The following is a 27,151-nucleotide window of genomic DNA, read 5'->3' on the forward strand; positions in this document are numbered from 1 at the left end:
CAGAGCCGGTCGGCAAAAGCTGTCGGATGACAAACGAGGAGCGCTCTCTCTCTCTCTCTCTCTCTCTCTCTCTCTCTCTCTCTCTCTCTGTCTCTCTCTCTCGCTCACGGCGGGAAGCTGGCTCCCGCCTTTGAAAATATTTACCCGGTGGCAATCTCGCCATCGGCAGGAGGCCGCGCTTTGGCAGGATGACGGGCGCTTTGGCGTGCCTTTCTCGCCAGCGCCCGCCTTCCTCGCCGTAATGCAGGCCTCGGATGCATCCGCACGCGCAGCGCTTTCCGCCCGCCAATTAGACCAGCGAGCGCCGGCGCGGCGCGGCGCAAAATCAGACGCGAGTGGGACTCTCAGATCTTGGCGACAAACGCATTCCATCAAATGCGGGAAGGATGCAAAAAGGCCCGCAAAGGCCCGTGCACACACACAAAAAAAAAAAAAAAAATCATCAGCTGGAATTTTGTTGTTAATGGGCCATTTCAAATTGTGGTGATTTTGTGGGAATGGGACCAGATTGCACTTTTTGGTCATATATTTGCTCATTTGATTGGACTATTTTGGAGCACCAAACGAGGCTATTTGTTGGCAAAATGTCATTCTCTGAGGCACCAATTAAAAAAAAAAAATTCTTCAGATGCTCCAAATTCTAAATTCTCCAAATGTGTCAAAAGCAGATGTGGCAAGTGAAACGAGGCGTCAAAGCGCTTTTGGCGGCGTTGTGGGTGGGATTCCGTCACGATTGTTTGCTTTGACACAAAAAGCCCCCCCCCCCATTGCGAGCAAACCCCCGCATGGCCATGAGGCTCATGTTCCTACGCGGAAAGTATTGATTAGAACAAATGCCCCCCGCCGAGACGCAAGGAGAAGAACAAGAGCCCGCAAAGACGGCCCCCGCCCTCGGCCCCTCCCTCCCTCCCATGGTCTAAGGCATCCTTCCAGAACCATTTTGCCTCATTAGGTGGCTCATTGGTTAAGTGTTCGGCCAAATTGCTAAATAACGTGCAGGCGACAAAAAAATCCAATCCAATCCAATCCAATGAAAAAGTTTTGCTTTGTTGCATACCAGGCAGGAGAAGGAATCGTTCATGCGGTGCCGCAGCGTTTGCTTCTGCAAAATGCCAAAGAGGCGCGTGTGGTCCAAACGGCACGGAGACGCCGACACCAGCTCCTCCACGCCCTGACGCTCGCACCGATCCAGACCTACAAAAAAAAAGATTTCAGACGCACGTCGCTGCAATTTGCCTTTGCTCTCCCAAAAGCAACATTTGCAAAATCCAAGTGTAAAAAACACGCAAATGCAAATCAGAAATGCGAAACAATCTTTGTTTTGCTCTAGAAAAAAGAATTTGGGGGGGGTCAAGTGGCTTCGAACTTAGGCTGTCTTGTTCATCAAAGAAATTGCAGTCATAAAAATCCACTCGAGCAAAAAGCAAACTTGCAACATATTTCTGCCCTTGCGAAGCAACATTAGCTAAATAAATGGAAGCCAATTCGAATGAAATGATTCTTTTTCTTTTTTTTATTTACATTTCTTACTTGAAATTAGCTCAAAGGGATGAACTAACCAGATGCAGAAAGGTTTTTTTTTTTCAAGCTCAGGCACAAAGACGACAAACGACTGCAGTGGAAAGCAAAAAGGCGCCGCCGCCGCCGCCGCCGCCGCCGCCACCGCTCTGGGCTGGGCCGGCCGGCCAGCCGGCTCCATTTGACAGCCGTGCAAAAATAGTGAGCGCACACTCGCGCTTTCATTTGCAACGCTGCCATTTTTGTGTCTTTCTCAAAAAAAAAGAAGAGGACGACAACGAAGAAGAGGAGGAGGAGGAGGAGGAGGAAGCGCCCGCCAGACATTTGCCCCCCTACACACACTTTGCTGCCTTTTCACCCCGCCCGCGTGTGCGCACACACACACACACTTTGCTGCCTTTTCACCCCGCCCGCGTGTGCGCACACACACACACACACACACATTTGCCGTCTTTGTGACTTTTGTCCTGTGCGGGAGAAAAGACAGCAAAAGTGAAATTTCCACAATCAGCTACTCATCTGCTTTCTTGTTCCGCCGTTGCCTGGGGGGGGTGGGCACGCTGGGTCAATTCCGATGTAGGTCACTTTGCTTTCTTAATGGCCCTCAACACGTTTAAAAGTTGCTTTTTTTTTATTGAAACGCAACATTTGCTAAATGAAAAAAAAATGGACAACATTTTGACTTGACTGTAGAATCAATCAGATTTTCGCAAATTGACGTCGGATGGAAAAATAGACTTTTTCTAATTTCACTTTTTTCCTCTGATTCCACCATGACAAAATCCAAAATGTCAAAATAAATGAAATCAAAAGATATTTTGGATGAAATATTGCATACTTTCTGCCAATGCTATTTAATTCAATGATTTTTCTTTTGAACATTAAAAAAGAGCTTTTACTCTGGCCGATATTTTTTCTTTCAAAAAAGGAACACAAGATGAATTTAAAAGCAAATAAAAAAAATCATTGATGATTTGGTCAAATGAGATGAATCAAGACACACCTTTTGTGTGTGTATTTTTTTTTTTGATATTAGATTGATATTAGATTGTATTTATATATGATTTTATTGGAGTTGTATTTTGCTCCAAATCCATTTTGATTTGACTGCGTCAATGTGTTTTGACATCTGTTGACCTTTTTTTTTTGCGACTTTTGCACGCCGTTGTGCGTTTGAATCACGCCGCCCTCGGAAAGCGTCGCTGAAACGCCGGCACCGCCGACATCTTTTGTCCGGCGGGAAAGAAAAAGACAACAAAAGTGCGCTTTGCGCAATTGGCGCCTTTTTCCCGCCCCGCCTTTTCCATTTCCGATGTAGGTCGTTTTTACGCGGCCGTTTGCGATTTCCCAGAAAAGGCGCAAGACAAAGAAATATGGATGGGTGCTGATGACAAACAAAGCGAGGGGGGGGGGGGCGAGGGGCCCGCTATTGATTGATGCCGCTCATGCCTGTCAAGTCCAACTTTCAGCTATTATTGCGTGTGGAGGGGGGGGGGGGGGGGGGGGGCTGTGCGAGGGGGTGTCCTGGCCCAGATGGCGCCTTTCGGCCCATATTGTCTGCCGCTTTCCGCACGTCGGCGCCGTTCGCCAAGAACAATTAAAGTGGGACGGACGCAACTCCGGGCTATGGCAAGGTCAAAGTCTTAGCAAGTTATTGATTAGCGCCCGACGGCTTATGATTACCTCGGCCAAGCTCAAGGCGGAGGAGGGGGGAGGGGGAGGAGGCATTTCCTGCAGACAACTTTGGCCAGGAAGAAAATCTTACATTTGCAATTCTCTACTGCCGGATTGCCTTGAGGAGAGAACTAAATAACTAACGAATTTTTAAAATTTAATAAATAAAAGGGACTTTTTATTGCTCCTTGAATTTCTTTTTGGTTTGCCAAGATTTTGCCTTTTTTTTCATTTTAAGCGCAAAAGAAAAAGCGTCTGGAAGGATGCAAGGTTGCGCCGCTCCTTCCTGCCTGCCTGCCTGCCTTCCTTCCTTCCTGCCTTCCTTCCTTCCTTCCTTCCTTCCTTCCATAAAAGTCCGTTTGAATGTGGCACTCTGGGACAAAACGCGCAAAACTTGCAAAAGCTCGGTCGGGAGCTTCGACTTTGCGGCTGACTGACTGACGAATATGAAAGGTGTCAGAAAGACGGCGGGCAGGCGCGAGCGAGCGAGCGAGCGAGCGAGCGCGGAGGCGTGACGCTTGGATTTAGTCTCTCCGTCTGCGGTCGTCACGGCGACGGTCACATCCATGTGACAGGCGGCGGCCCGGGCCGAGGGCGGCTCATCGACCGCGTGCGACCTTTCGCTTACAGGTGCGGCGGCGAGACGGACGCAGATGAGGAGCGACGGGCGAAAAGTTTGAGCGGCGGGCGCAGCTGCTAAACCACACCAAGGGGGGGAGGGGGCCTGCTTGATTTCCATTGCACTTACCGATGGGCGAGGAGGGCGTGTCGGCTTTGCGGCGGTTGGCGTGGGGGGGCGGGGCCGGCTTGTAGGACTGCCCGGTGGCCCGGCACAGGGCCTGCACCCACAGCAGGCGGTCCTGCTCGTCGTCGCAGGCGAACACCACCAGGTCGCCCTCGCGCAACGCGTTGAAGAAGACGGCGCCGCCCTGTAGGCCTGCCGCCGGCGGACAACAAGAGAGCCGCTTTGTTTTTTGTCGATTCAGGGCTTTTTGCATTTGAACAGCTGCGCCGCTGACCCGGCTGAGGCTGGCAGTAGTCCACCGTGTAGCCCTCCAGCTGCATCAGCTCCTGAGGCTCGGGCTTCTTCTCGCGGTAGCTGCACATGGCGAACGTGTACTGGCTCACCTGCGGGAGGGAGCACAAGTGGGCCCGTGGCCTCGGCCAAAGTCCGGCTTGTGTGTGCGTGCGTGCGTGCGCTCTTACCTGGACCAAAACAAAGTATCTCCTTTTCCAGCGTTTCCACACGCGATGTCCCAGCGCGTACAAGTAGCTACGAGGGAGGGAGGCCGCGAGGTTACTTTTCACACACACACACACACACACACACGAGCTAACTTGGCGTAGTTACAAAAGAACATTCTGAAAAGAACTTGCATTTTTGCTCTTCCCACGCTGAAATGATTTCAACACAACAAATGGGCAACCTTGCAGAGCGAGCGCTTCTTCTGGTTTTGTTGCTTACGGCCATTGCCAACGTGAGATGAAGTAGCAGGCAAAAAAGGCTTTTTAATGGCCTCTTGAAATGATTGATGAACATTGATGAATTGGAAGACATTTTAAAAACAAGACTTCTTGAGTTGGGAAAACTGTAGCCACAAATATTAGATTTTGCAACCAATCCTAGCGTCCTTTTCATTTAGAAAATATGTCAATGTCATTTTTTTTTTTTTTTGTGCGAAAACAAACATTAATCTGGCATGCGAGACTTTGAAACGATGCTCATTGACTTCATTTCAAGCTCGAGTATTCTCCGCGCATTTGTGACGTGCCGGCATGTCAACGTTGGCGTTGGACGCGGAGACGAAGCCGAGCGCCAGGAAGCGCATGGCGGCGAAAATCAATCCAATGGTGGGGAAGAAAAAAGAAGAAAAAGAAAAGAAAGGCGTCAAGGCCACACGCGGTGCGGCGCGGCGCGGCGCGGCGCGGCAACTCTTCAGCCACACCGCACAAACCCGACGAGCGCTTTCTCACAGCTGCTGTTAAAGAGCAAAATAAAAGAATATAAAAAAAGGTCAAGCGGATATCATTTCCGCGTCAACCGGACGCAGCCAATCCGGCAGGCGAGCGAGCGACCCGAATGTGTCCTTTTCTTTGACTTTTGTATTGCGACAGTGACTAGAAAGCCGACACAAGCACCCAGAAGGAAAAAAAGAAGGACGGCAGGCAGGTGACTGACAGCTTGACAAAATGGATTGAAACGCCATAAAAAAAAAATTCAAAAAAAGAACACGGGTTTTATCGCAACCTGCGTCAATTACGTCTGGAAATAGACAGATTGGGGGAAAAAAAGGCGATAATTGCCTCCATCTGCAAATTTGCCATTTGAGTTCTTAAGAACAGTCGTATCAACTTTCCGTCGTCATGGCAACTCAGGACGTCGAAGGCCCTTTGACACAATCAAGTACACGTGCGTGCTCGCTCATGCTTCGGTTCAGGTTTCCAAACGATGTCTTGCTGCCACCTTGTGGCCAATACGTTGTACAGCCAAACGTTTAATCAAAACAATACTATTTTTGAAGTATTTTAGTGTTGCAATATTCAATAACATTTACTAGTGGAGCTAAAATATGTTGTCAACAAAATGCATAATTAACCAGCGAAAATAGGCTGAAGTATACAATGTTAAATATAATAGTATAAATAATAAATATTAATTATATAATATACGTATATCATATAGAAGTAAATGTATTAAATATAATATAGAATGTTAAATTAAAAATAGAAATACGAAATTACAGGATGTGTTGAGTTCATTTTAAATATGAATTTATAAAGAAATATTTTTTTGGTTTGTTTTTAGGGTCTTGTGATTGACAGGCGATTTGGACAAGCTTCCGCCACGTCCGTTTTTCGCCAGCTGGGGGCGATGTTTGCCCACTACAATTCAAGGAAGTGCACCGACTCACCCGCTGTGCTTCATGTTGGGCGGCTTGTCCATGCGCACGGCCAGTTTGATCCTCAGTTCCGCATCCTGGCTGTTCTTGGGGACTTGCATGGGCTGGAAGTGGGCCTTCTTGGGCCCGTTGGCGGTGGGCTTGAGGAGCACCTGAAAGGGAAGCGGTCACCCGCGAGTCGCCGCTTCGCCGAGACGCTTTGAAAAGGTCCACAAGTGTTGACTCACTCGGCCCAGCTCCTTATCTTCCAGGGCCAGAACGCCGGTGCTCTCCGTGAAGAGTTTGACTTTAACGCAGGGCAGCGGGTGCGTGGTGACAAAGTCGCCCTGCGTGGCCCACCTCAAACACACAAAGCACAAAAAAAACGACAACTTGAGCGTTCTGAGGTGAAGAGACGGCGGAGGAAATACCGGCGACACGTCAGGTGCGCCACCAGGGGGCAGCGCAAACAAGGAAGTTGAGCTCACTGAGGTCTGGAGGCTTCGGCCTGGTCCGTCTGCAGCTTCTCGCCTCCTTCCACTTCCATGGTGCAGTAGACGATCCTGTTGGGAGCCAGCGACTTGAGACCCTGCACCTCCACGATCACCACCTGGACCAGAGACCAAAGGGATGATGGCAAAAGGGCTCACTCGGAGAATGGCTTTTTCCGGCTGACCCACCTCCAGCGCGAAGGACAGCGCGACGTCTGCCTTGGACAGGACGTCCACGTCGTCGCCCAGGTCCAGGAAGGTGCTCCCGGCGGAGGAGCGCTTGAGCTTCTGCTTGAAGTCGGCTCCTCCTTTGGACACGGGGAGACTCTCCAGGTTGGCCATCAGCAGGTTGACGGAGGAGCGCAGCTCTTCCACGTAGAGTTGGGCGTTGCCCGACGCCAGCTCGGGGCACCGCCTCTCCTGCGAACGGACAGACGGATGGACGGACGGACGGACGGACGGACGGGTTAGCACCACGAGTTGCACCACGGATTTTGAGAGCTTCCCACCTTGGCGATTCGCTCCACCAGCTGCAATCGTCCGTCCAGCTCTCGGCGGATCTGCGCCGCTTGCTCGTCCGCGTTGTCCAGCTGCGATGTGAGAAGGGTGCGAGACAATTGGGACCAAAGAAACGGCGAGGTTGCTCAATTTGCCACCTATTTCCACCTGGCAGGCGTTGTAGAGCAGCTGGTGCTCAAACTTGCGCACTCCCAACACCAGGCGGAACATCTCGTAGAGCTGCTCCTTGCTGAGGATGAGCTCAGCAGCGGCGGCGGCGCCGAGGTGCGGACGCTGGCCCCCCCGCCGCTGCCGCCGCCAGGCGTCCTCGTCGCCGCTGTAGATGGCGTCGTACTTGGCCAACCAGGAGCTCAGCACCGTCTCTTTGCTCAGGCCGTTCATTTCGGGGAGGCTGCGCACGCGCCGCTCGATGTTCTTCTTGAACACCTCGCGGAAGTCGTTGGCCGAGCAGCTGCCGCTCTGGACCATGCGGCACACGCGCTCGCTCTTCAGGAAGCCCTGACACACACACACGCACACACACACACACATGGCGTGCACTTTTCAACTGTCACCAGGTAGACAAGCCTGTGCCACTCCCTAGTGGCTGAAAGAGGAATTACACCCCAAATTGAGTTCCAACTGCATAAAAACTAAAATCCGGAACCGCAAACCTGCTATGGAGTTGATTTTCTCTCTTTCTTTTTAATGTCGACAGCATACTTGAAATAAATAAGTGATAAATTAAGACTAAATCCTCGCAAGATAAGCATTTTTCCCTTCTTTTGCTCCACCAAAATACATTTTTACTTTGACTGTCATCATTCTTGTCTTATGACAACTTTTGCGAGACGTCCAATTTTGCCAAAAGAAAAACTCTCTGTAATCTTTCAATCATTTTGCATTCTCCTGCTAAGATGTGACAGAGTTTGGTCATTTGTGATGAAGAAGAAAGAGAGCGGCAGGACGCCTCGCCCTCTTTCCCGCTGTTCCTTTTAATTGCCCTTTTAAAATCCCACTCAATTATTTAGACGGCGGCCGAGTTAGGGAGCAAATTAAAAGGGACGCTAACGCTAAGCGCTAGCATCCTTCTCCTTGGCGACTCAGGGCCGCTTTTGCACACTGCCGGAAAACTCTGACAACAAATCACGTCGACGAGGACAAACAAGATCACAAGCTGGAGAAACTGAAGAGTGTGAGAGCGGGCGGGCGAGCGAGCGACAGAGGGAGGGAGGTAGGGAGGGAGGGAGGGAGGGAGGCGGATGCCTGCCGGGCGCGGCAAATGTCAAGCACCCGAAGCGCTGGCTGGACTCCTGCCGCCTTGCAACACTCAATTAACACTACGGCACCCGCGACTTCCGCGCGCAAATATCACCACCGGCCCGTTGGGGGGGGTCAATGGGCGGGTTGGGGCCTACCTCATAGTAGCTCCTGACGGCGTTGCAGAAGGCTTCGTCGGTTGCAATCTGCGTCTCGCCGTTGAGGAAGGCCTGAAAACGCTCCCTGGCCGCTTGCAGCTGCTGCTTGTTCACCTGAGGACATAGCCAGCAAGTTAGCCACGGCGCCAGGAAAGCAACAGCGCCAGATCAGCCACGGCACCAGGTTAGCGGCGGCGTCAGCAAAAAGCAGCTTGAGCAGTGAGTTTTTGTTTTTACAAATTGTTTTTGTCATGTCGGCGAGCTAAACGTTGGCCTCGCTGCTGCTGCGCCGCGTTTATAAACGTGACTGTCGCATGCATCGTGTGATGCTATTCTGCCACAGGAGGGATGGAGGCATTTTTGAAACCAAACAAAAATATTCCCCACAAGTGGAGAGCGGCCATTTCCTGCTATTGTTCCTTCCCACCTCCAGACCAGGAAAGGTTTGCTGACTTTGGCCAAGGATGGTGAGAAGGACAAAAAAAAAAAAAAAAAACAGCAGCCGTCATCATTATCTGAAGGATGTTATCATCACGCTAACCACAACACCAAACAAACTGTCTGCTTTTGTTGATTTGGTCACATCAAGAAAAGTCGCCAAGAGTGGCTTTCCTTTGAACACCGTTTACTAACGGGGACGCGGAGCCGCATCCTCAGCGGGAGTATCGTTGGCTCCCCATCGTAAACTCGTGCGTGTGTGCGTTGGTGGGCGGCGTTTTATCAGCAAAAAGCAGAAGCGGCTGCGCCAAAGCCCCAAGACAATGTTCCTGCGACACCAATGCGCCACGTTATGGAGCACAATATGGAGCCATTGGCTTAGGCTAAGGAAATGAGCGGCCTGGCGGCCAAGCGTTACGAAAATGGAGTCCAACTGTCATTTCTTCAAGGGAATGCAAAACATCCACGTGCTGCTTTGCCAAGACGGAAGCAATCGTCTCGCGACTATCCCGCTACGCTCAATTGCTTTCCGCAAAGTAGGCGCGAGGGAGACCAGAGCAAATGAAAGTGGTTTGTTTTGCTTGTTTTGAAGATAGTCTCTTTTCTTTCAAGCTAAATTTGACAGTCTACTTCAAGTAAGCGCCGCCAACGATTGTGCAAATCCTTCGATGGCTAGCTCAACGGCGAGTTTCCAGAAACGCAAACGCGAGCCGTCGGGAGAGCGCGACACCCCGCCGGCCGCCAAAGGTTTGGACTCATCAAACACCCTGCCGGCCGCCAAAGGTTTGGCCTAATCAACACGGCCCACTAAATAAACAGGCGCAGTTCTTTGCCTTTCGGATAAGCACCGTCCCAATAAGACGTGGACGAGCGGTACGATCGTCTTTGGTCACAACGGACTGACTGCCCCGCAAAAAAAGGTCCCGGAAGATGCAAAAGATGTTATTTGGTGATGGCAAAATGTCTTACGGGTAGCGACAAAAGGAAGTCGCGTTACATCCAGGGCAAAGGTGTCTTGATATTTACAAAGGAAAGCGTAGCAAAGCACCCATTCATGTCCGACATTTTGCGTCGTGAGGAAGATTGTCTTTTTGAGTTGGCCAAGATGGCGGCGCCTGACACGCATTCATTTTAAAGCAAAGTCGAGGCCTACCGAAGGCTAAACGGTGCCGGCCACACAACTTTGCCTCTTGCTCATGTTTGCTGAGGCGACTGGCATCGCCAGAGAGGCTCACGCCTGCCGGAAGAGCGAGCGAGCCGAGCCGAGCCGAGCCGAGCTGCGCCGCGGGTGGCCCGGCGGGTCCAGGACGCGCGCCGCACGGCGCCCACATTCTATCCAGAAGCAGTTTTCCTTCCTCCCTCCCGCTGGGTCAAGCGTCCGTCTGTTAATTGAACTGCGCGGCTCCCCCCCATCCATCCGCGCGCCGTCTGCGGCTCGCAGGCAGCGTGAGAGGCTGATTAACGACGTCCCAGCCATAACACGGCGGCTTCTTTGCCGTCCGGCCCGACCGACCGACTGTAGGTGGCAAGCGAGCGAGCGCTGTTTGCGTGGTGAGGGAAACAAGAAGTACATGCAACAAGTCCACAAAAAAGTTGCCCCCCCCCAGGAAACAAAAACCTCATTTTTGTTTGTTTGTTTGTTTGTTACCGTTGAACGTCTTCCCACTTTCGATATCCAGCATATTACGGGACAGCCATTTTTTTCGTCTGTCAGTAAACTTGAGCTGCTCGCTTGAAGCCCATTTTGATGGTGAATTGGTTGCTAGTTTCCAAGCTGCTTAACGTGCTAAAGTGTTGCCACCATGGAGTGTTTATACAAGTCGAAGAGAAAAAAAAAAACGGTGGCTGTTATGTGAAGTCACTGTCACTTGGACAACATTTCAAACGTACAATTCTGTCCATTGGAGTTTCAAAGTGGGATGAATGCCAACAAAAAAAAGGAGCTTTCTGCACGAAAAGCACTCATGATGTGGTTGAAATGGGTGAAAGAAACGTCCGCCGTTGACTTGCTACGTGCGCGTGACAATTAACAGTCAGGTTGTGTCAAAAAAAAGAGGACATTTTTCTGGGGAGGTTCGGTAGGCGCAGGCGGCGGGCTCGACCGACCGACCAACCGACCGACCGACTCACCTTCTGCTGCCGGCGGGCCATGTCGGTGGGCTGCTTGGCGTTGAACGGGTAAGCGATGCATCGCAGCACGAACACGTAGATCTGCAATTGCACTTTATGCTCCTCTTCCTCCCGCTGCACTCGCTCGCGTTCTCGCCTCTCCTCCTCGTCACCTGCGGAGCCGCCTCGAAGGTTCTGGTGGGCGCTGTGCCCGTCTCCGGCGGCGGCGGCGGCGGCGGTGGGCTGTCCCTGCTTGAGCGGTGCTGTGTGCTGTCGCTGCCGGCTGCCGTCCGCCCGACTCTCGGCGCCCGGCTTGAGCGAGAAGGAACCGTCTGCTTTCGTGGCGGGCTCCCGGGCAACTTCCGGGTCGGACTCCCCGCCGGTGTCGTCGCTGGAGGACGGGTCCAGCATGGCCGCTCCGCTGCGTCGTCAACTCTCAGCGGGAAGCGAGTGTTGTTCTTCGCGAACTTTTGCGCTTGTTTGCTTACTTGAGTCGACGTGACGCGACGTGACGTGGCGTTGCGCCGTGCCGCGCTCGTCCGTCGGTCGAGGCACGTCGCGAGGCAGCCGCTAAGAAGTGGCCTGCTTCGACTCCGTTGCGTGGAAGCTTCGGTTTGGTCGCTTCTCCTTGTCCGCGCAGTGTCGGAATGGAGGCGCGTGCCCGCCACGCCACGCCGACGCACAGGTGTGCAACCTGTGGCTGCAGACAGAGATGCGACGAGAGTCGCGAAGAGGCTTCACTCTGAGCGAGTCAAGGCACTCGCCTGAAAACAAACGTTCGAGCGCCGCTGGCCGGCCACCGCCACGAAAAGTCACATTTCTACAAAATGGAGACGATGGTGATGGTGTTAAGAGTCAGTTTCGCGGCTCGGCTCATTTTATTTTGGGGCGGCGAGCGGCCGTGTTTGCCGAGTGTGCACAGACCTCTCAGCTGCCATTTACATAGAGCAGCTATGCACACAACTGCATTTCAGTAGAGTGAGCGCGCTGCTTATCTTGGCGCTTTGGGACGCGCGCGGATAATGACGGATTGTTTGGAAAGAAATCTTCGCGTGTTGTGGAACAGCAGCCTCCAGGTCATTCCCAAGACGCTTGCATACTCTCCATCACAGTTAGCAGGTGAAAAGCTACCAAACAGAAATACCTTCCTGAAATACACCCCAAAGCATTTTGGAAGACACTTTGAAAACCATCTCAACACATTTATTCTATTGAAATGACAGAAATATTGAACCGATGCTGTGTGACAAATGTAATGATACCCCCCAAAAATCTGGACCTGATGGGGACAAGTGAGCTGCGTCCACTGTACGCTGGATGGACAATTTCTCCAACTCTTGTTTGTCCTCCTGTCTTTACTACTATCGTGTTCCTACAAAAAGGACGAGTTAAAAAAAAACAAGGAATCAAACTCAAAATACACGCGGGTACGTGTTAGCACCTGCCAGCATGCGTCACGGCGCGGTGGCGTTCAACGGCGGCGCCCAATCGGGATACGTATCTAGAGAGAACAAAGGCACGCCCCAGGTGCTGACGGCCAACACCACTGCCAAGAGGCCGATCGCGTTGGCGCCCAGCCCCGCCTTCACCTGCAGCGACGGGACACCGCACGCACAGGTTGGGCTCCCAAAGCAAAGTGGCATGAAACCTTTGGCACGCTGCTCACCATGTCCGCCACGCTAAAGTGTCCGTAGGCGAAAACCACGGCGTTGGGAGGATTGGACGCCGGCAGCAGGAAGGAGAAGGACGTGCACAGCGTGGCCGGGATCAGCAGGGACAAGGGGTTGACGCCGATGCCTTCCGCCTGCATGGGAATTCGGGCAAGGCAAAGGTTGTTGTTGTCGTCGTCGTTGTTGTTTTTTGACCCCAACATCCTCAACGTGAATTCAAAACAATTGTGTGTGTGTGTGTGTGTGTGTGCCCACCAGCGGCGAGAGGATGGGCAGGAAGATGCTGATGGTGGTGGCGTTGCTGGCCACTTCGGTGACCGTGGTGACAATGATGCAAGTCACGGTCATGGTAGCCAGTGGCGGGAGATCGCCCAGAGGGGACAGAAGATCCGAAACCCACTGGGACAAACCCGACTCCTACGCACACCTCATTAGGTCCACCGAGATCTCATTTCATAGCATCGTTAGCAGATGTAATGAACCGCATCTTTTAGCGTCGGCGTTCCCCTCACAAATATGCAAATGAGGCCTAACGGACCTCAAACGAGTCGGACTGCTTTCGTTTGCTTACTGCCTGCACGCAGCGAGCTCGCTTCCTCCAGCGGACACCGCAGGAAGTACACGACGCGCACAACAACAACAAGCTAGCAACAGATTCTCTGCCAAGACAGAAAAAGACACACCTTTGTACCTTCGGCCAGGGCGAAGCCTCCTCCCACCAGAAGACACACTTTCCACGGCATGGAGGCCTGGAACTCCTCCCAGGAGATCATGCTCTCTGGTGGACAGTCAGCGTCAGCGCCACGCTCGGCTCCCATTCACACGTCTGAGCGCTCGCTCACCATATGGGCGGCTGGGTCCGTGGGCGGGCACCAGGAAGAAGAGAAGTCCCAGGACCAGAGCCACGGTGGCGTCGCTCACGTGCTCGGCGTGACTGCGAGGAGGCCCGGACGAGCCGCCCGCCGTCAGCCGCGTAAAACGCCTCGGCGGCAACGGCCGACTCACCCGGGGAAGGCGGCGGCCCAGCCCGGAACGAAGCCCGGCGATCGCGTCAGCCACAAGGAGACCATCAGCAAGAAGACCACCTGCGTGAAGACCTCCTGACCGCTGAGCACACGGAGAGGCGAGCCACGTGTCAGACGACGCCATCCCGACACCCGACGCGACCTTCTGCCGATTGCTCCTTCCGTGCTCACCTGATGGGTCCGAGCGCTCTGTACTGGTCTCGGATGACTTTCCTGGTGGCTTGTTCCCTCTCGGAGCGCTCTCCTCGGCATCGCCGTAGCGACCGAACGCTACGACGGACGACAGGTCACTTGTTACGGCTAACGCTCAGGGGGTGTGTGCCACTCACTCGGAGCCGAGGAAGAGCCAGCAGAGCCACGCCCACGTGAGCAGCAACACCAGCAGGCTGATGGGCAAACACAACGCCATCCAAGTGCCAAAGTTGAGGCGCTCGCATTCGGGGTAAATCCTCCGGGACGGCCGTGAAAGAGAAGCACATTGCGGAGCGGAACTCGCCACGCGTGCCGTGTCGACAACACAACTCACTGCTGCAGATACTCGGAGAAGATGAGGTTGGGCGACGTTCCCGGCAAGGTAGCGATGCCGCCGATGTTGGAGGCGTAGGCCACGCCGATGCACATGGCCTTGCCCACCGTCAGGTCGCCGGGGAGCGCCGTCGCGCGCGCCACCTGCCGGCCATCGTCGAAAAAATGCATTTTTGGGAAAAGCCGTCCTGTAAAGCACCTGACTTGCCTCTGATGATGATGATGATGAAGCTCGTTGTGGCAGTTTCTGCTCATCCCTGGGACAAAGAAAGGAACATTTTGTTCTTCTGGATGTGCGCGCATGGCAAGAAAGAAGAAACACGTCAACAATACCTCGCAGCTTTGTTCTCCTCCTCAACATGGACCTCTGCATGTGACACACACACACACACACATAAATGCACACACACACACGTGCAGGCAAATCTTCCCAGCCACAAGGGGGCGCCGTCGCTTACCGTCCGGTCGCGGGTGACAGTCTTCGCGTCCCGGCTCGTGCGCCCCCCGGATCTGACGGAGGACGGCCTCGGCGATGGGCATCACCATGGTAACGGCCGACGTGTTGTGCACCCACATGGAGAGGAAGGCGCAGGCCGACATGAAGCCCAGCGTCAGGCGGGCCGGCTCCGCGCCCACGGCGCCCACCAGGCGGAGGGCCGTCCTGCGGTGGAGCCCCCACTTCTGAATGGCGGTGGACAGGCACACCACGCCCACCAACAGCAAATGGAAGTCCCTGAAGTACGCCATGGCCACCTGAGCGAGCGACACGCAGCTGCTATTTCCTCGGCGCTTTTTTTGGCCAGCGCCAGCAAGAGCGGGAGGGTGACCTGCGATGACGTCATGATGCCAAACGCTGGAAAGAGGACGGCGGGAAACAAGGCGGTGATGGGCAGCGGGATGACTTCGGTGGTCCAGAAGACGGCCATCAGAAGAAGAACGAAGGCGCAGCGTGACTCCTGACAAAACAAGAGCCAAGCGTGGGAATTACATTCTCTGCAATGTGGTGCAATTGCCGCTTGTGGCCACCGGGCGGCAAACTGACAACCGCATTGGGAAATGGGCCAAAAAAACCTTTGAGGTTTCTCCACATCTCAAGTCGGCCAACGTGGGCGGCGAGCACAAGGATGACAATGACGAGCGAGCGAGCGAGCGAGCGAGCGATTGATTACCTTGGTGGCGACCAGGAGAGGAAGAGGAAGCAGCAGTGGCGGCAGCACCACGATGAAGAGCAAACGCCGATAGTTGCGCAACTTGCTCCACATCCTACGCTTGGCTTCGTCTTCGTCGGGAGAAGAGAATGAGATTTTGCCGCCGAGGCGTCGGTCAGCTCCAGTCATCGGCGCTTTGTCTTCCCCGTCGCTTATCTTCCAGTTAAACAGTTGCCAGCTCTGGAGCCCATGACCTTTGAACAAAAATGTCTTTAAATTTCTTCAAGTCAACGTCGGTGTTTGTTCTCCGTCAAGTCGGTCTTGCGCCGACCGACAATTTGGCCATCGCGTCTAATCACGTGTCAAAAATAGAGCGGGACCCCCAAAGAGGCCCGGCGGGTCGGGATGCCGCGGTGACAAAGCCCGGCGTGCTCAACGCCATCATCGAATCGCCGCTGCTTTGCAGTTCTGCGACTTCATGAGTCTGAGCTGTCTGACTCACTTGGCGGGCCCCGTGGTGTGCACCCTGCTGGACTACGTGGACCGCGTACGCATTTGCTCCAAACTCACAAGCATCGGTCGCTGCGTGCGTGCGTGCGTGCGTGCGTGCGTGCGGCCTTCATCCGGTCAAATACGTGATGGCACACACACACATTGATGTTTGTGCGTAGGCAGCCCTCGCTCGCTGTCTCATTTGTGCCGACTGGCGATCAGGAGACGTTTGACCCTCAAGCGACTGAACAACAGCGAGATTATCAACTCTGTGAAGTTTTCCCGCCTCACCTACGAAGCTTCATCTTGTACGGCGAGCACAAACCGCTCCTGGGGGGATCGCAAGCGTGAACAATTTGGTCACAAGAAAAATCAGCTTGTGAATTTGGACAGCCTCCATCATCTTTATTGTTTAACTTGTGCGGTCACGAGGGCAACTTTTATAGGCTGCGATCGCAAAGGTCAAAGGTCAGATGGAAGCTCTGCGTATGTGCGTGCAATGAATCCTAACAAAGGCTCGTTAACTTTCATGAGCTCTTTGTGGAAAATGTGTATGTGGCAGAAAATGACCTTGATTGTTTTCTCCACATTGTGTGCAACGTGTGTGTACAAATTGTGCGTGTGTGTTTATGTCATCGTCAATTTAATCATGACATGAATGTTGCCATTCGTTTAATGATCTGCTCGGGCTGCATTTTGTTCCCGTACTTACCTCATTTATACTCCAAGTGGCGCTACAGTAGCACATTTGAATCCTCCCTGTGACGTCAGTGAGCGAGGTACCTTAGCATTTGGCGCCACCCAGGGCCCATTAGACTGAAATACAACAAAAACTGGCAGTAGCTCCCAATCGGGAATGCATTGCGCGCACATCAAACAAGGGCCCAAACTTTGAAGCTAATATTTTTATAGCCACATAATTGGACCGAGTGACTGAGTGGTAAAAACCTGAAAAGCCACGTGAGCCCTTCCCACCTTGATCACCTCCGCCTGGGGTCATGAGAAGGACACGGGGAGTACTCGCTACTGCCCCTTTGGCCATCTGCTGCAAGTGCAAAAATAAGAAACGTGTGGCTCCCGAAGCAGGAGGCGGCACACTCCTCTGCAAATAGCAACATTTATTTATTGAAGTATACAATTTGGGATCTCTCCACACACGCACGCATACACACACACACACACACACACACACACACACACACACACACACAGTCTGCCCTGGTTAAAAACAAAAGCGTTAAAAGCTCGTCTACATTTTGGTTCGGGTTATTTGCGTTGCATAAGAGCGCGACGTCACCGCCCGTCCACGGCGCCGAAGAGGACCCACGTCGCAAAGTTTCTTCGCCGGTGGGCCGAGCTCAGGAATGAAATGTCATCGGACAAAGACGAGGAAAAACAAACGCTTGTGCAAATCAACGCCCCAGTCAGTCATAAGAATGGAGGAAAAAGTAGCTTTAACAGTAGCATTTTGGTCTCGGCAAAGGAAAACAATTTAGGAGGGAAACGGGAGAAAACGAGACACGTACAAAAAAAAACCCTCCGCTGAAATGTGCATTCTCAAGACGGCCGCCCAACGACGACGGCCGCTCTCACGGAAAGACAATAATTTAAAATGTAAACCAGTCCATATAAATACTCGCAAACATTTCTACCATTGGAGTCTGCTGCGGGAAAAATGGCGGAATTCAGTCGTCCCACTCGTCATCTTCCTCAAAGTCTTCATCCTCGTCATCGTCATCCTCGTCGTCTGAAAGCAGCAAACGCATTGTTTGTCGTCAGGAAATGTTGCGGACTTTTTGGGGCCGGGCGCGGTACCTGACGAGTGGATGGCTTTGCTCCTCTTTTGCATGACTTCCATGAGGGCGCCCACAATGCCCGCGGCGGGCGCCGGTGGACCGGACTCCTGATGATCCGACACCTGCGGAAACCGAGTTGTTAGCGCCGTTCGGGCGATGACGTCATCCCGCACGCATAGTACCGTCTTGAGCTGGATGCCCTGGCGTATCTGGTCCAGCAGCGCGTCCCGCCCGCCGCTTCCGCCGGCCGGCGGCTCTCTGTGGTTCTGCTCCACCTTCTTCAGCTGGGCGCCGCCTCGAATCTGCTCTAGAAGCGCCGACTTCCCGACGGGGAGCGGAGAACGAGCCGCGTTGCCCCGTACGTCGTCTGGCTCCGGCGGGGGAGGTGGGCCCGGCGGAGGGGGCGGCGGCGGCGGCGGCGGGGCGGGTGGGGCGGAGAAGCCCCGACCCGCCGAAGATGCCTGGGCCGGCGGGGGAGGAGGGGGTGGCGGCGTCCCTTGCGGGGAAGAGTTCGAGGGAGGCGGGTGGTGGGGGAGGCCTCCTCTGGTGGGAGGAGGGGGAGGGGCTCCCAAAGTTCCCGGCCTGGTCGGCGGTGGGGGCGGAGGGGCAGAGGAGGGGGCGCGGGAAGGGGGCGGGGGAGGCGGAGCCCCGCGACCTCCTCTGGACGGGGGCGGAGGCGGGCCGGAGCTGTGCGGGGGTGGGGGGGGAGGAGGGGGGCCACCCCGAGAGGGCGGCGGAGGCGGCGCTGCACCAGGGAGATGACAACAAATAAGAGTAAGCCAGCTTTCAATGAGGATCTCCCGCAACGCAAAGTCATCCATCACTCACTCACTCACTCACTCACTCACTCACTCACTCACTCACTCACTCACTCACTCACTCACTCACTCACTCACTCACTCACTCACTCACTCACTCACTCACTCACTCACTCACTCACCCTGCCTGCGGAGCTCGTTCTTGACGGCCTCCACGCCTCCTTTCTTCTCGATGAAGTCGTAGATGACCTTGGAGGTTTCCTTGTCCTTCAGCTGAGCCTCGGAGATGCCGCACATGTCAAATAGGTTCTTCAGCTCGGGGTCCAAATTGTTGAGCTGAAAAGGAGACAAATACAAAGTTGGCGTCCGTGTTACTAACAAGTCACAAGGTTTCGGAGGGATGTTGACGTGTGCGACGACAACAACAACAACAAGCTATTGTTGAGTGACGTCATAGTGCAGCCACCACAATACACAACGTCCTTATTGTGTTGCGGCGCACTTGCGTGTGTGTGCGTGTGCGTGCGCGTGCATGCGCGTTACTCACATCAAAGCCCGTGTTTGGATCCCAGCCCACGTGCCCAATGTGCCTGGAAGACAAGATGGGACAAACGCAAACAGAGTAGAGTGAAGACGCTCTAGCACGGCTGCTTGCTAAGTGTGCCAAATGCTAGTTAGCATGCTACACGATGAACTGCATTTGCGATATAAACGCCAGCGGCAAGTAGGAAGCAAGGCGCACTGACTGGAAGTTGCTGGGCGTGCCGATGTCGGCCTTGGTCAGCTTCTTCTTCTTGATTTTGTTCTTCTTGTCCCTGCGCTGAGCCAGCACGTTGTTGACCACGTGGTACTGCGAGCCCAGGGAGTTGAGCAGCCGCACGTTGTTGATCTCCGGGTTCTTGATGTCCACCGTGGCCATGTGCAGCGTGGGACCTGCGGAGGGAGACACGCGTGACCAACGCGAGAACCCAGTCGCCGGGTTTTCCAAGCTTCCGTCCTCCGATTGCTGGTAATCTCCACAATCGAGCTCAGCGGCATCCTTAATCCGCATCAAATAATCCCGATCCAAATCCCTTCACCGGCGCCAGCCACTTGCGCCAAATCTGACCATCTTTGATCTTCTCCCGGGTTGAAGCGCACGCCGTCACAAAGTGACCACATTTTTTACCAAAGAGCCCAAACGAAAGCGCACCATTTGCACCACTTTGCAGACCTGCCAGTCAAGATGAATGGCTTTGAAAATCCATTTGAACCAACGAACGAATGGATGAATGAATGAACGAACGAACGGATGAACGAACGAACAAACGAACGAGAAGGTTCATTTTGTCTCCGCCGCCGTGTGCTTTGTTTGTCAACAAGTTGTCTTTGGCTCGCCGTTCACAAAGTGGCAGCTTGCGGATTAGCCGCAGCAACAGCAGGTTAGCGGGTTAGCAGGTTAGCCTGCGTGCCGCGTGCCGCGCAACAGATGGAGCCACGTCCCGCCGCGTTGCGGATTAACCTGACGCAAAGACGGAACCACGAGCCACATTTTCAAGCTAAGCGCTAATGTCTGATTCCTCGCAGCCCGCTAACAAGAAAAAAAGAAGTACTTGGATCAATTTAGAGGACGTGGCCTGAAAGTGAAAAATGGCTGCCAAAAAAAAAGTGGAACGTACCATTTTTAGACACACCGTTTTTCTCTGCAAAACAAAAGCAAATGAACACAATTACCAATGGAGCCAGGTGGAAAGAACGCAGGTGGGAAAGGAAAGAAAAACATCAAGGTGACAGATGAGAAGGAGGAGGAGGATGAGGGAGAAAAAAAAAGTCATTCAGTCATTCATTCTCCAAACTGCTTATCCTTCCTCACTAAAAGAAAAGAAGCAGCAAGATGGCCACCACCATCTTAGTGACACAGGTAGTGGCAAGAAGACCGACGGGCAGATAGTCGTCAGGCGCAGCTACTTGCCCGTCTTGCGTTGTCTTCGGTTGAGCAGCTCGTTGACGGACACTCGGAAGCGTTTGGCTTCTTCTTCGCTGGCAAAGTTCAAACCCACCTGGTTGCTCTGATGTGCGCGCGTGCGCACACACACACACACACACACACACACACACACACACACACACACACACACACACACACACACACACACACACGCATGAAGGAAGGAAATGTCACTGTTGTTTGTTGAAAATGGGCCTTTTATAGTTTACTGTTTTACTTCCCCTACTTTGCCACACATGGAATGGGTTTTTTGTTAGGCTCCAACTTTCCTTTCCTCCCAATGCATTTCAATGGGCACCGATTTTTTTCGGGCCACCCATAATTTAGCGCTAACGTTATTGCCATGATTGACTTAGAGAGGACTCCTACTCACATCCCCCACAAAGGAGATGAAATAGGACCTGGCACAGCTGATGGCGAAGTTGTGGTAGAGCTCCTGCTCAAACATGGTCCTCCCCTCCTGTACGACAGCGCAACATCATCAGTCATCTTTATTCCCAGAACGTTTCCCGACAGTTGGACTCACCTTGATGTCCAAGACGCGGATGAAGTAGGAGCGCTGCGGATTGTCCTTGACCAGACACGCCACGCCGCAACATTTCTTCAGCCAGCCGCACGACCGATCGGCGGCGTACACCTGAACCACCGCCGAGCACAGCGTCTGCACAAAGACGCGCGCGACGGGTTAACGTCACGTGGAATCTTGTGGACCGTCCAAGTGTCGCCATCAGCTTTTAAACTACACGCACAACACAAGAGCATTCATCTTGAGTTGGATGGTGGTGTTGCAGCTTTTGAGTAGAAGATCAAGACGAGGAACTCTATTGCAACTTGTCACATCGGTTACGAAAGAATTTCACTCCAAGAAGTTAGGAGGAGGAGGAGGAGGACAGTCCTAGGCACTCGCACGGAAAAATGGACATGTGTGTGGTGTAAATCAAGGCAGACTTGACTGAGAGTGAATTCGTCAATACAGAGTTCGCTCTATTTCATCAACGTTAGATGGAGCTCTTCAGACGTGATGCGGCAGATTCCAAGTGGATGCGCGGCCGGCCAGCTGGCCGGCCGGCGGGCGCATATTTGCCGGCCGGCGCAGGTGCAGCCCAAACTCACCGCGCATTTCCTGCCCAGGTAGCCGAACAGGCAGTCGTTCTCCTGCGGGGTCAGCAGCAGCGAGCCCACGTTGGGGACCCGGCGGGGCAGCGGGTGACTGTTCATGGCACTGATGTTAGAGCAGGCGCCACTAATCAAGGAGAGTGCGACAAACCCCGAGCCAGCCAGCCAAAAAGAAGAAAGCCCAAACCAAATGGATTCACACGACGTCCACGCAGGCTGCGGACGCAGTGGCCTCCATCAGCCGGATCATCGCCGCCGATTTGCGGCCAGGCTTGGCTGACTTTGGAGGGCGGCCAAGGCCCGGGCGTGTCTTCTTGAGCTACGCTCCCTTCGCGAAAACGATCAAATTCTTCTCTTAGGTGTGGAACAAGGGAAACTATCGGCCCTGGTCGGCGTCTTCAGACGACGTCAGGCAAGAGTTCCATCGTTAAAAGTGAAGCAGCGGCCGCAGCAGCGATTCTGCCGTCCAACATGGCAACTACATGGGGCGTACCACTTGGGCGAATGAGCAGAGGGCACTTCTGCGACGCGTTACAAATGTGTCCCGAGGTTTAAGAGCAAAGGGTGGACTCAAATAAGTCGTAAATCATCACAACTATATGTGATAATTACACATTACTTTCACAATCATACGTTTTAACGATTAAGTACGCTTTATTTGACGCATTGTTTTTATTCGTTTTCACACAAAAGTAGTTTTGTCCGAGACTGCAGCTCTCGGCGGAGGCAAAACGGGAGAGGCGGGGCTGCCGCGATGACGTCACGCGCACAGGCCAGATGGCCGACGCTTCGGTGCAAATAAAAAGCCCCAAAAGTGCTCAAATATTAATGACGTATTGTTAACAACCGCTCATCGAATTTAACAAATTCAACCGGCAGTATCACGAGGAAGAAAATCTGCCATTTTTCTCGCCGATAGGGTCTTATGTGGCGTTAAAGCGGATCAAAGCATGAAGGGAAAGCAGGCTTATACATCAAATTAAACATATTGGATGGCGAATAGTCAAAGGTGTCATTTTTATTCTACGCATTGTTTCTGGAGCGATCATGAACTATCACCCACCTCCTTTTAAATCATACAATGCATTTAATTCATTGAAAACGTATTTTCTGATGGGCTTCCCTAATTCGTCATCAAACCTGACACACAAACTACGTCACGTTTTGTTGCGACCTTGACAACGAGCTAATAAAGAAGGGGGGGGGCGGGAGTCTTGCCACGTGATTACTATGGCAACGTGTAAACGCAAACGTCGCGGGGTGTTGAATGCCACTGTTCGAAGTCGACAGCTCACTAAATCGTGGCTGACAGCAAAAGTTCAAATAAAATGTCAGACGAGGAGGTGGACACAATTATTCCTCCAGATTCAGAAGAGAACCAAGGTGAACCACAAGGCGAGGAGAACCAGGGACAAGCAGGCGAGGAGCGTAAGGAGGAAGCATTGCGAGAGTCAGAGGACCAAGGAGAACCGGCAAACGAGGAGGAGTCCTTACCAGTAAGCACCTTTGAGGAGCAAGGAGAACCAGTCAATGAGGAGGAGCCCTTACCAGAGGTAAGCACCTCTGAGGACCAAGGAGAACCAGTAAATGAGGAACCCATACCAGGAGTGAGCACCTTTGACGACCAAGAAGAACCAGCAAATGAGGAGGAGCCCTTACCAGAGGTAAGCACCTCTGAGGACCAAGGAGAACCAGTAAATGAGGAACCCATACCAGGAGTGAGCACCTTTGACGACCAAGAAGAACCAGTCAATGAGGAGGAGCCCTTACCAGAGGTAAGCACCTCTGAGGACCAAGGAGAACCAGTAAATGAGGAACCCATACTAGGAGTGAGCACCTTTGATGACCAAGAAGAACCAGTCAATGAGGAGGAGTCCTTACCAGGAGTAAGCACCACTGAGGAGCAAGATGGACCAGTGAATGAGGAGGAACGAGCAAAGGGGACCTTACTGGAGGATGACCAAGGACAACCAGGGATTGAGAACGAAACCTTGCCAGGAGCAAGCACATCTGAGGACCAAAGGGAACCACGGAGCCAAGTGGAACAAGGGAATGAGCCCTCGTCACAAGTCAAAACCTTAGCGGACCAAGGAGAACCAGGGAATGAGGATGAGATTTTCTCCTCTGACGACCAAGCAGAACCACCTATGGAAGAGGATCAGGCGGCTGAGACTTCTGCAGGAGTGAAGACCTCAGATGGAGGTGAGGAGGACACCGTAGCAGTTCAAGGCATCATGGGGACTTGGAAAAGGTTCGGCTGGCTGGCTGGCTGACTGATGACAAACCCGTGCGCTTGCATCTCAGGGCGAGAGCGGCGCCTCTCGGAATCTCCCGGTTCCCAGGCGCACGGTGCCGTCGCTGCGGGGACGACCGCATCGTCGTCAGAGCCGCTGGCCGCCCGTGCCGATTCGGAGCAGGACGAGAATCCCGACGTCATCAATGTGAGCCTGATAACCGGTAAGAGAACCTCGTGGCTGCTCAATTGGGAAGTCGGCACACAGTTGAAGGTCCTTCCTCCTTGCGTGTCCCGTCCCAGACGACAGCGCGCCGACCGACGTGTCGGCGCGCGGCGGGCCTCCCCCCGCCCCGCAGAAGGCCTTCCTGGGCGGCTACAGGCACAAGCTGACCGGCACCGAGTACCACCACGCCGCCTCCCAGACCCCGCGCCGGGCCCGGCCTGGCCGAGGCGTGGACGTCGTCAGCCGAGACGCGCAGGTAAGGGAGCGGCCCGGGATGGGACGGGATGGGACAGGACGGGAGGCAGCGCATCTCCAGAAAGGCCGCTCACAGAGGCTCTGCGCCGCAGACGGCCGAGCAGGTGCTGCAGGCGCAGCAGTGCGACTCCAGCGTCACCACGCAGATGACCAAGGTGGGCTGCTACATCTCCAACATGAAGGACAGGCTGCTCAGCCCGGGCCACTACATCACCGCCGACGAGTATCACCATACCCGCCTCAAAGCTGTGAGTAACAACACTCTGAGGAAATGCCACCCAAAAAATGAATAAAAAGGAGATTTTGAGGAGGACGGAGGAAATGCCACCCAAAAAAAAAAACAACAAAAAAAAACCCAGCTATTGAGGATGACGGCCACCTCTGGCGCGCCCCCGGCAGGTGATCCGTCTGCAAGCGCACATCCGGCGCTGGCTGAGCTGCCGGGCGGTGGACCGGCTGCGGCGGGAGCGCGACCGCCGTCTGGCCTGGCTGGACCTTCAGGAGCGCAGGAGGCATGAGGAGCGGGCCGAGCAGCTTCAAGACAGCCACAGCCGCTGGATGCAACCGCGCAAGAGGGAGGACCTCAACTTGCTCTACAACGCGCTGGAGAGTAGGTCCACTTTTGCGCCTTTTATCACGAGCAGGTAGTCAGGTCGGCGTCGCGTCTGTGCCGCCCGCACTCAGAGTGGCGGAGCGACAAGGAGCGTCAGATCAACGCCACGCTGCGGGGGGCCGAGAGGAAAGCCGCCCTGTGCTCGCTCCTGGAGCAGGAGACGCAGTACATCGCCACCATCGGACGCCACGGCATCGCCATCAGGAGCAACAACTACAACAAAGCCGTCAGGAAGTTCCTGGACAAGGTCGGAATGCAAACGTGACCGCCCCCAAAATAAAAGAAAATAATTGCAAAAGTAACTCGATTGGCTGCAGGCGTCGACGGCGCACCAGTGGCGGGGGGCGGACGGCCGCCTGATCGAGATGGACACGCCCGACACCATCCGAGCCCGCGAACTGGGCGACCTCTACGACTGCGTGGCCATGTCGCCCGTCAGCCCGGAGCAGCGTCTGGACATCCTCCTCTGCCTCAAGCAAACTGTGGAGGTAAAGCCACCGGCCACCGGGAGAAAAGTCCAATGGCTGATGTTTGCCACGCGGGCGGGCGGGCGGGCGGGCGCAGGAGCACCCGTGCCCGCTGACTCGGGACATTGTGGAGCTGATCGGCAGAGAGGAGGACCTGATGAGGCGGCAGGTGAAGGAGGCCAACCTGGAAGGGCTGCGCAAGAGGCTGTGCACGTACTTCCTGCAGTTCATCCGCACGCCGGGTTTCAACCCGGAGGTGGCCAAGCACCTCAAAGTAAGAGCCCGACCCAGGCCGACCCAGGCCGGCCGACCCGGCCCGACAGCGCTTGACGTCCTCGCTGTCGTGCAGGTGCCGCAGAGCACGGCGCAGCTGAAGAACGACGTGTTCCTGTGCCACGGCTGCCAGCGCCACCTGGGCTCGGCCTACTTCCGCTCCTGCGTCCGCTCCCACCTGAGCCGCCGCTGCCTGGACTGCACCCGGCTCAGGAACATCGCCGGCAGCCGCGACGACTTCTCCTGCTACAAGTACATGCTGAAGCGGCTGAGGGACGCTGAGCTTCTGCTCAACAAGGACAACATCATCCCTTTCATCCTGCAGGTGGCCAAAGCAAGAACAACTTTTGGATTGATTCTGTAGCCCAAATGAGTTAAGCGTTTAAGGCTGCCTTCAGGTGGAGGACATCCAGTACCTGGTGGAGGTCATCTGGGGGTCCCACTCGACCCTGAGCGGCTGCAGCGACCTGTACAGCTTGGTCCTGGTCCGCTGGGACCGCCAGAAGGACTGGAGCCCCTGGAACTGCGTCCTGCTCTGCAAAGACGAGACGGACGCTCACCTCCTAGTGGAGGACTTGCTCAAGGTCCGACGCACGCGCTGCGCTACGCTACGCTACGCCGCGCTGCAGTTCTGTCCCTCCTCCTTGGAGCAATAGTTGAACTTGAAGACTCTCCTGCAGGTGTACGACGTGCCCGTGGTCCGCAGCGTGGAGCACAAACACCTGCTGGCGCGCCGCCACTACAACCAGATCCCCACCATGGTCGCCCACTCGGCCAAAGCCGCCGCCGCCGCCGCTGCCGCCGCCCAGAAACGCGGAGCCCTCAGGAAGTGACAAAGCGCCGCAGCTTTTCGGCCTTGGCCACTGCCGTGCAGCCTTTCCGCCAGCAGGGGGCGCCGCGTGACAGCACAAAGTCATTTTACAAGCAAATGATGGGGCGTCATTTTCCCAAGATGACCAAAATGGAATCCACTTGTGAATTATGGACAAGTCAAACGTATGCCGCAGCATTTTTGTTTATATTCTCGAGGGTGGACTGTCGAGGGAATGAAAAAACACCCAACTGGTCAGAAACAAGCTTGCTCACATGGAGAGACTACTTGCATACATACATACATACATACATACACACACACATAAACACACATATATATATATATATATATATATATATATATATATATATATATATATATATATATATATATATATATATATATATATATAAAATTTTGCATCAACTCATCACCTCCTCTCATCGCTTTGTGTTTGTGCAACGGAAAGTAAAAAGCAGAGATGGCCCGATGTCGATTCCCTTGGAAAAGCATTCGATGCTCTAATAGAGAATTCTGCCCAGTAGTTTTTTTAAACTAAAACGTCGGGTCTGCATCCCATCGGCGTCTGCTGCTAACGCTGCTCACGTCACGCATGCTAACGGCGCGATGACGCGATAACGTTGTTTTGCCACCGTTGGCGTCTCGTATCCAAGCGCAAAAGGAAAGTCTGAGTCAGCACATTTTCAAGGCTGCCAAATGTATAACAC

The 27,151-nt window shown here is 53.9% G+C and overlaps 3 protein-coding genes, 1 long non-coding RNA gene and 1 pseudogene across 7 annotated transcripts in view; 2 read left to right on the top strand and 3 right to left on the bottom strand.

The window, feature by feature from the left end:
- The window catches only part of LOC148397154 (calcium-dependent secretion activator 2-like), a 29,149-nt gene extending 17,412 nt beyond the window's left edge, over nucleotides 1–11,737 (bottom strand). The window contains exons 1-12 of one of the 2 annotated variants that reach the window (XM_088377807.1): nucleotides 11,047–11,737; nucleotides 8,479–8,592; nucleotides 7,229–7,579; nucleotides 7,072–7,152; nucleotides 6,752–6,982; nucleotides 6,560–6,681; nucleotides 6,320–6,431; nucleotides 6,105–6,244; nucleotides 4,399–4,465; nucleotides 4,212–4,320; nucleotides 3,941–4,129; nucleotides 1,058–1,194 (exon numbers count right to left, since the gene is read on the bottom strand). In XM_088377807.1, coding sequence (XP_088233933.1) covers nucleotides 1,058–1,194; nucleotides 3,941–4,129; nucleotides 4,212–4,320; nucleotides 4,399–4,465; nucleotides 6,105–6,244; nucleotides 6,320–6,431; nucleotides 6,560–6,681; nucleotides 6,752–6,982; nucleotides 7,072–7,152; nucleotides 7,229–7,579; nucleotides 8,479–8,592; nucleotides 11,047–11,436 — 2,043 coding nt within the window. In that variant the 5' untranslated portion in view covers nucleotides 11,437–11,737. The remainder of the gene's footprint in view (nucleotides 1–1,057; nucleotides 1,195–3,940; nucleotides 4,130–4,211; nucleotides 4,321–4,398; nucleotides 4,466–6,104; nucleotides 6,245–6,319; nucleotides 6,432–6,559; nucleotides 6,682–6,751; nucleotides 6,983–7,071; nucleotides 7,153–7,228; nucleotides 7,580–8,478; nucleotides 8,593–11,046) is intronic. The other variant, XM_088377806.1, reaches the window with a different exon arrangement.
- A 135-nt stretch (nucleotides 11,738–11,872) lies between these two features.
- Nucleotides 11,873–16,544, top strand: LOC148397155 (uncharacterized). The gene is made up of 3 exons (XR_015858926.1): nucleotides 11,873–12,642; nucleotides 12,711–12,856; nucleotides 12,954–16,544. It is a non-coding gene; the product is annotated as an uncharacterized LOC148397155 (long non-coding RNA).
- On the bottom strand, nucleotides 12,241–16,849 carry LOC148397156 (solute carrier family 13 member 1-like; annotated as a pseudogene). Its single transcript, XR_015858924.1, has 15 exons — nucleotides 16,177–16,849; nucleotides 15,415–15,647; nucleotides 15,073–15,201; nucleotides 14,704–14,998; nucleotides 14,579–14,612; nucleotides 14,454–14,502; nucleotides 14,247–14,389; nucleotides 14,050–14,169; nucleotides 13,892–13,990; nucleotides 13,701–13,802; nucleotides 13,379–13,629; nucleotides 12,951–13,112; nucleotides 12,692–12,829; nucleotides 12,467–12,614; nucleotides 12,241–12,397 (listed from the first exon to the last, which is right to left on the bottom strand). The product of XR_015858924.1 is annotated as a solute carrier family 13 member 1-like (transcript).
- Nucleotides 16,850–16,988: 139 nt separating this feature from the next.
- On the bottom strand, nucleotides 16,989–24,076 carry LOC148397157 (actin nucleation-promoting factor WASL-like). Of its 2 annotated transcripts, XM_088377823.1 has the most exons (11): nucleotides 21,540–24,071; nucleotides 20,953–21,087; nucleotides 20,800–20,886; nucleotides 20,391–20,487; nucleotides 20,098–20,121; nucleotides 19,186–19,372; nucleotides 18,987–19,029; nucleotides 18,622–18,775; nucleotides 17,864–18,426; nucleotides 17,701–17,803; nucleotides 16,989–17,632 (listed from the first exon to the last, which is right to left on the bottom strand). In XM_088377823.1, exons 1-11 carry the CDS (start codon nucleotides 21,642–21,644, stop codon nucleotides 17,571–17,573), a joined length of 1,560 nt encoding a protein of 519 aa, XP_088233949.1. In that variant the 5' UTR covers nucleotides 21,645–24,071; the 3' UTR covers nucleotides 16,989–17,570. The 2 variants fall into 2 exon arrangements, with proteins under 2 accessions (XP_088233949.1, XP_088233950.1); XM_088377824.1 differs by lacking the exon at nucleotides 20,098–20,121 and having other exon boundaries at nucleotides 21,540–24,076.
- Nucleotides 21,720–26,753, top strand: iqub (IQ motif and ubiquitin domain containing). The gene is made up of 11 exons (XM_088377815.1): nucleotides 21,720–23,744; nucleotides 23,847–23,999; nucleotides 24,079–24,257; nucleotides 24,349–24,504; nucleotides 24,656–24,866; nucleotides 24,941–25,116; nucleotides 25,187–25,357; nucleotides 25,434–25,610; nucleotides 25,686–25,934; nucleotides 26,008–26,193; nucleotides 26,290–26,753. The coding sequence occupies exons 1-11, from the start codon at nucleotides 22,871–22,873 to the stop codon at nucleotides 26,440–26,442; spliced, it is 2,685 nt and encodes an 894-aa protein (XP_088233941.1). The 5' UTR covers nucleotides 21,720–22,870; the 3' UTR covers nucleotides 26,443–26,753.
- Nucleotides 26,754–27,151: the final 398 nt, after the last annotated feature.

Source organism: Syngnathus floridae, chromosome 6, assembly GCF_059516105.1.
Source record: "Syngnathus floridae isolate MCC-2025c chromosome 6, RoL_Sflo_1.0, whole genome shotgun sequence".
In the NCBI taxonomy this organism is placed as follows: Eukaryota; Metazoa; Chordata; class Actinopteri; order Syngnathiformes; family Syngnathidae; genus Syngnathus; species Syngnathus floridae.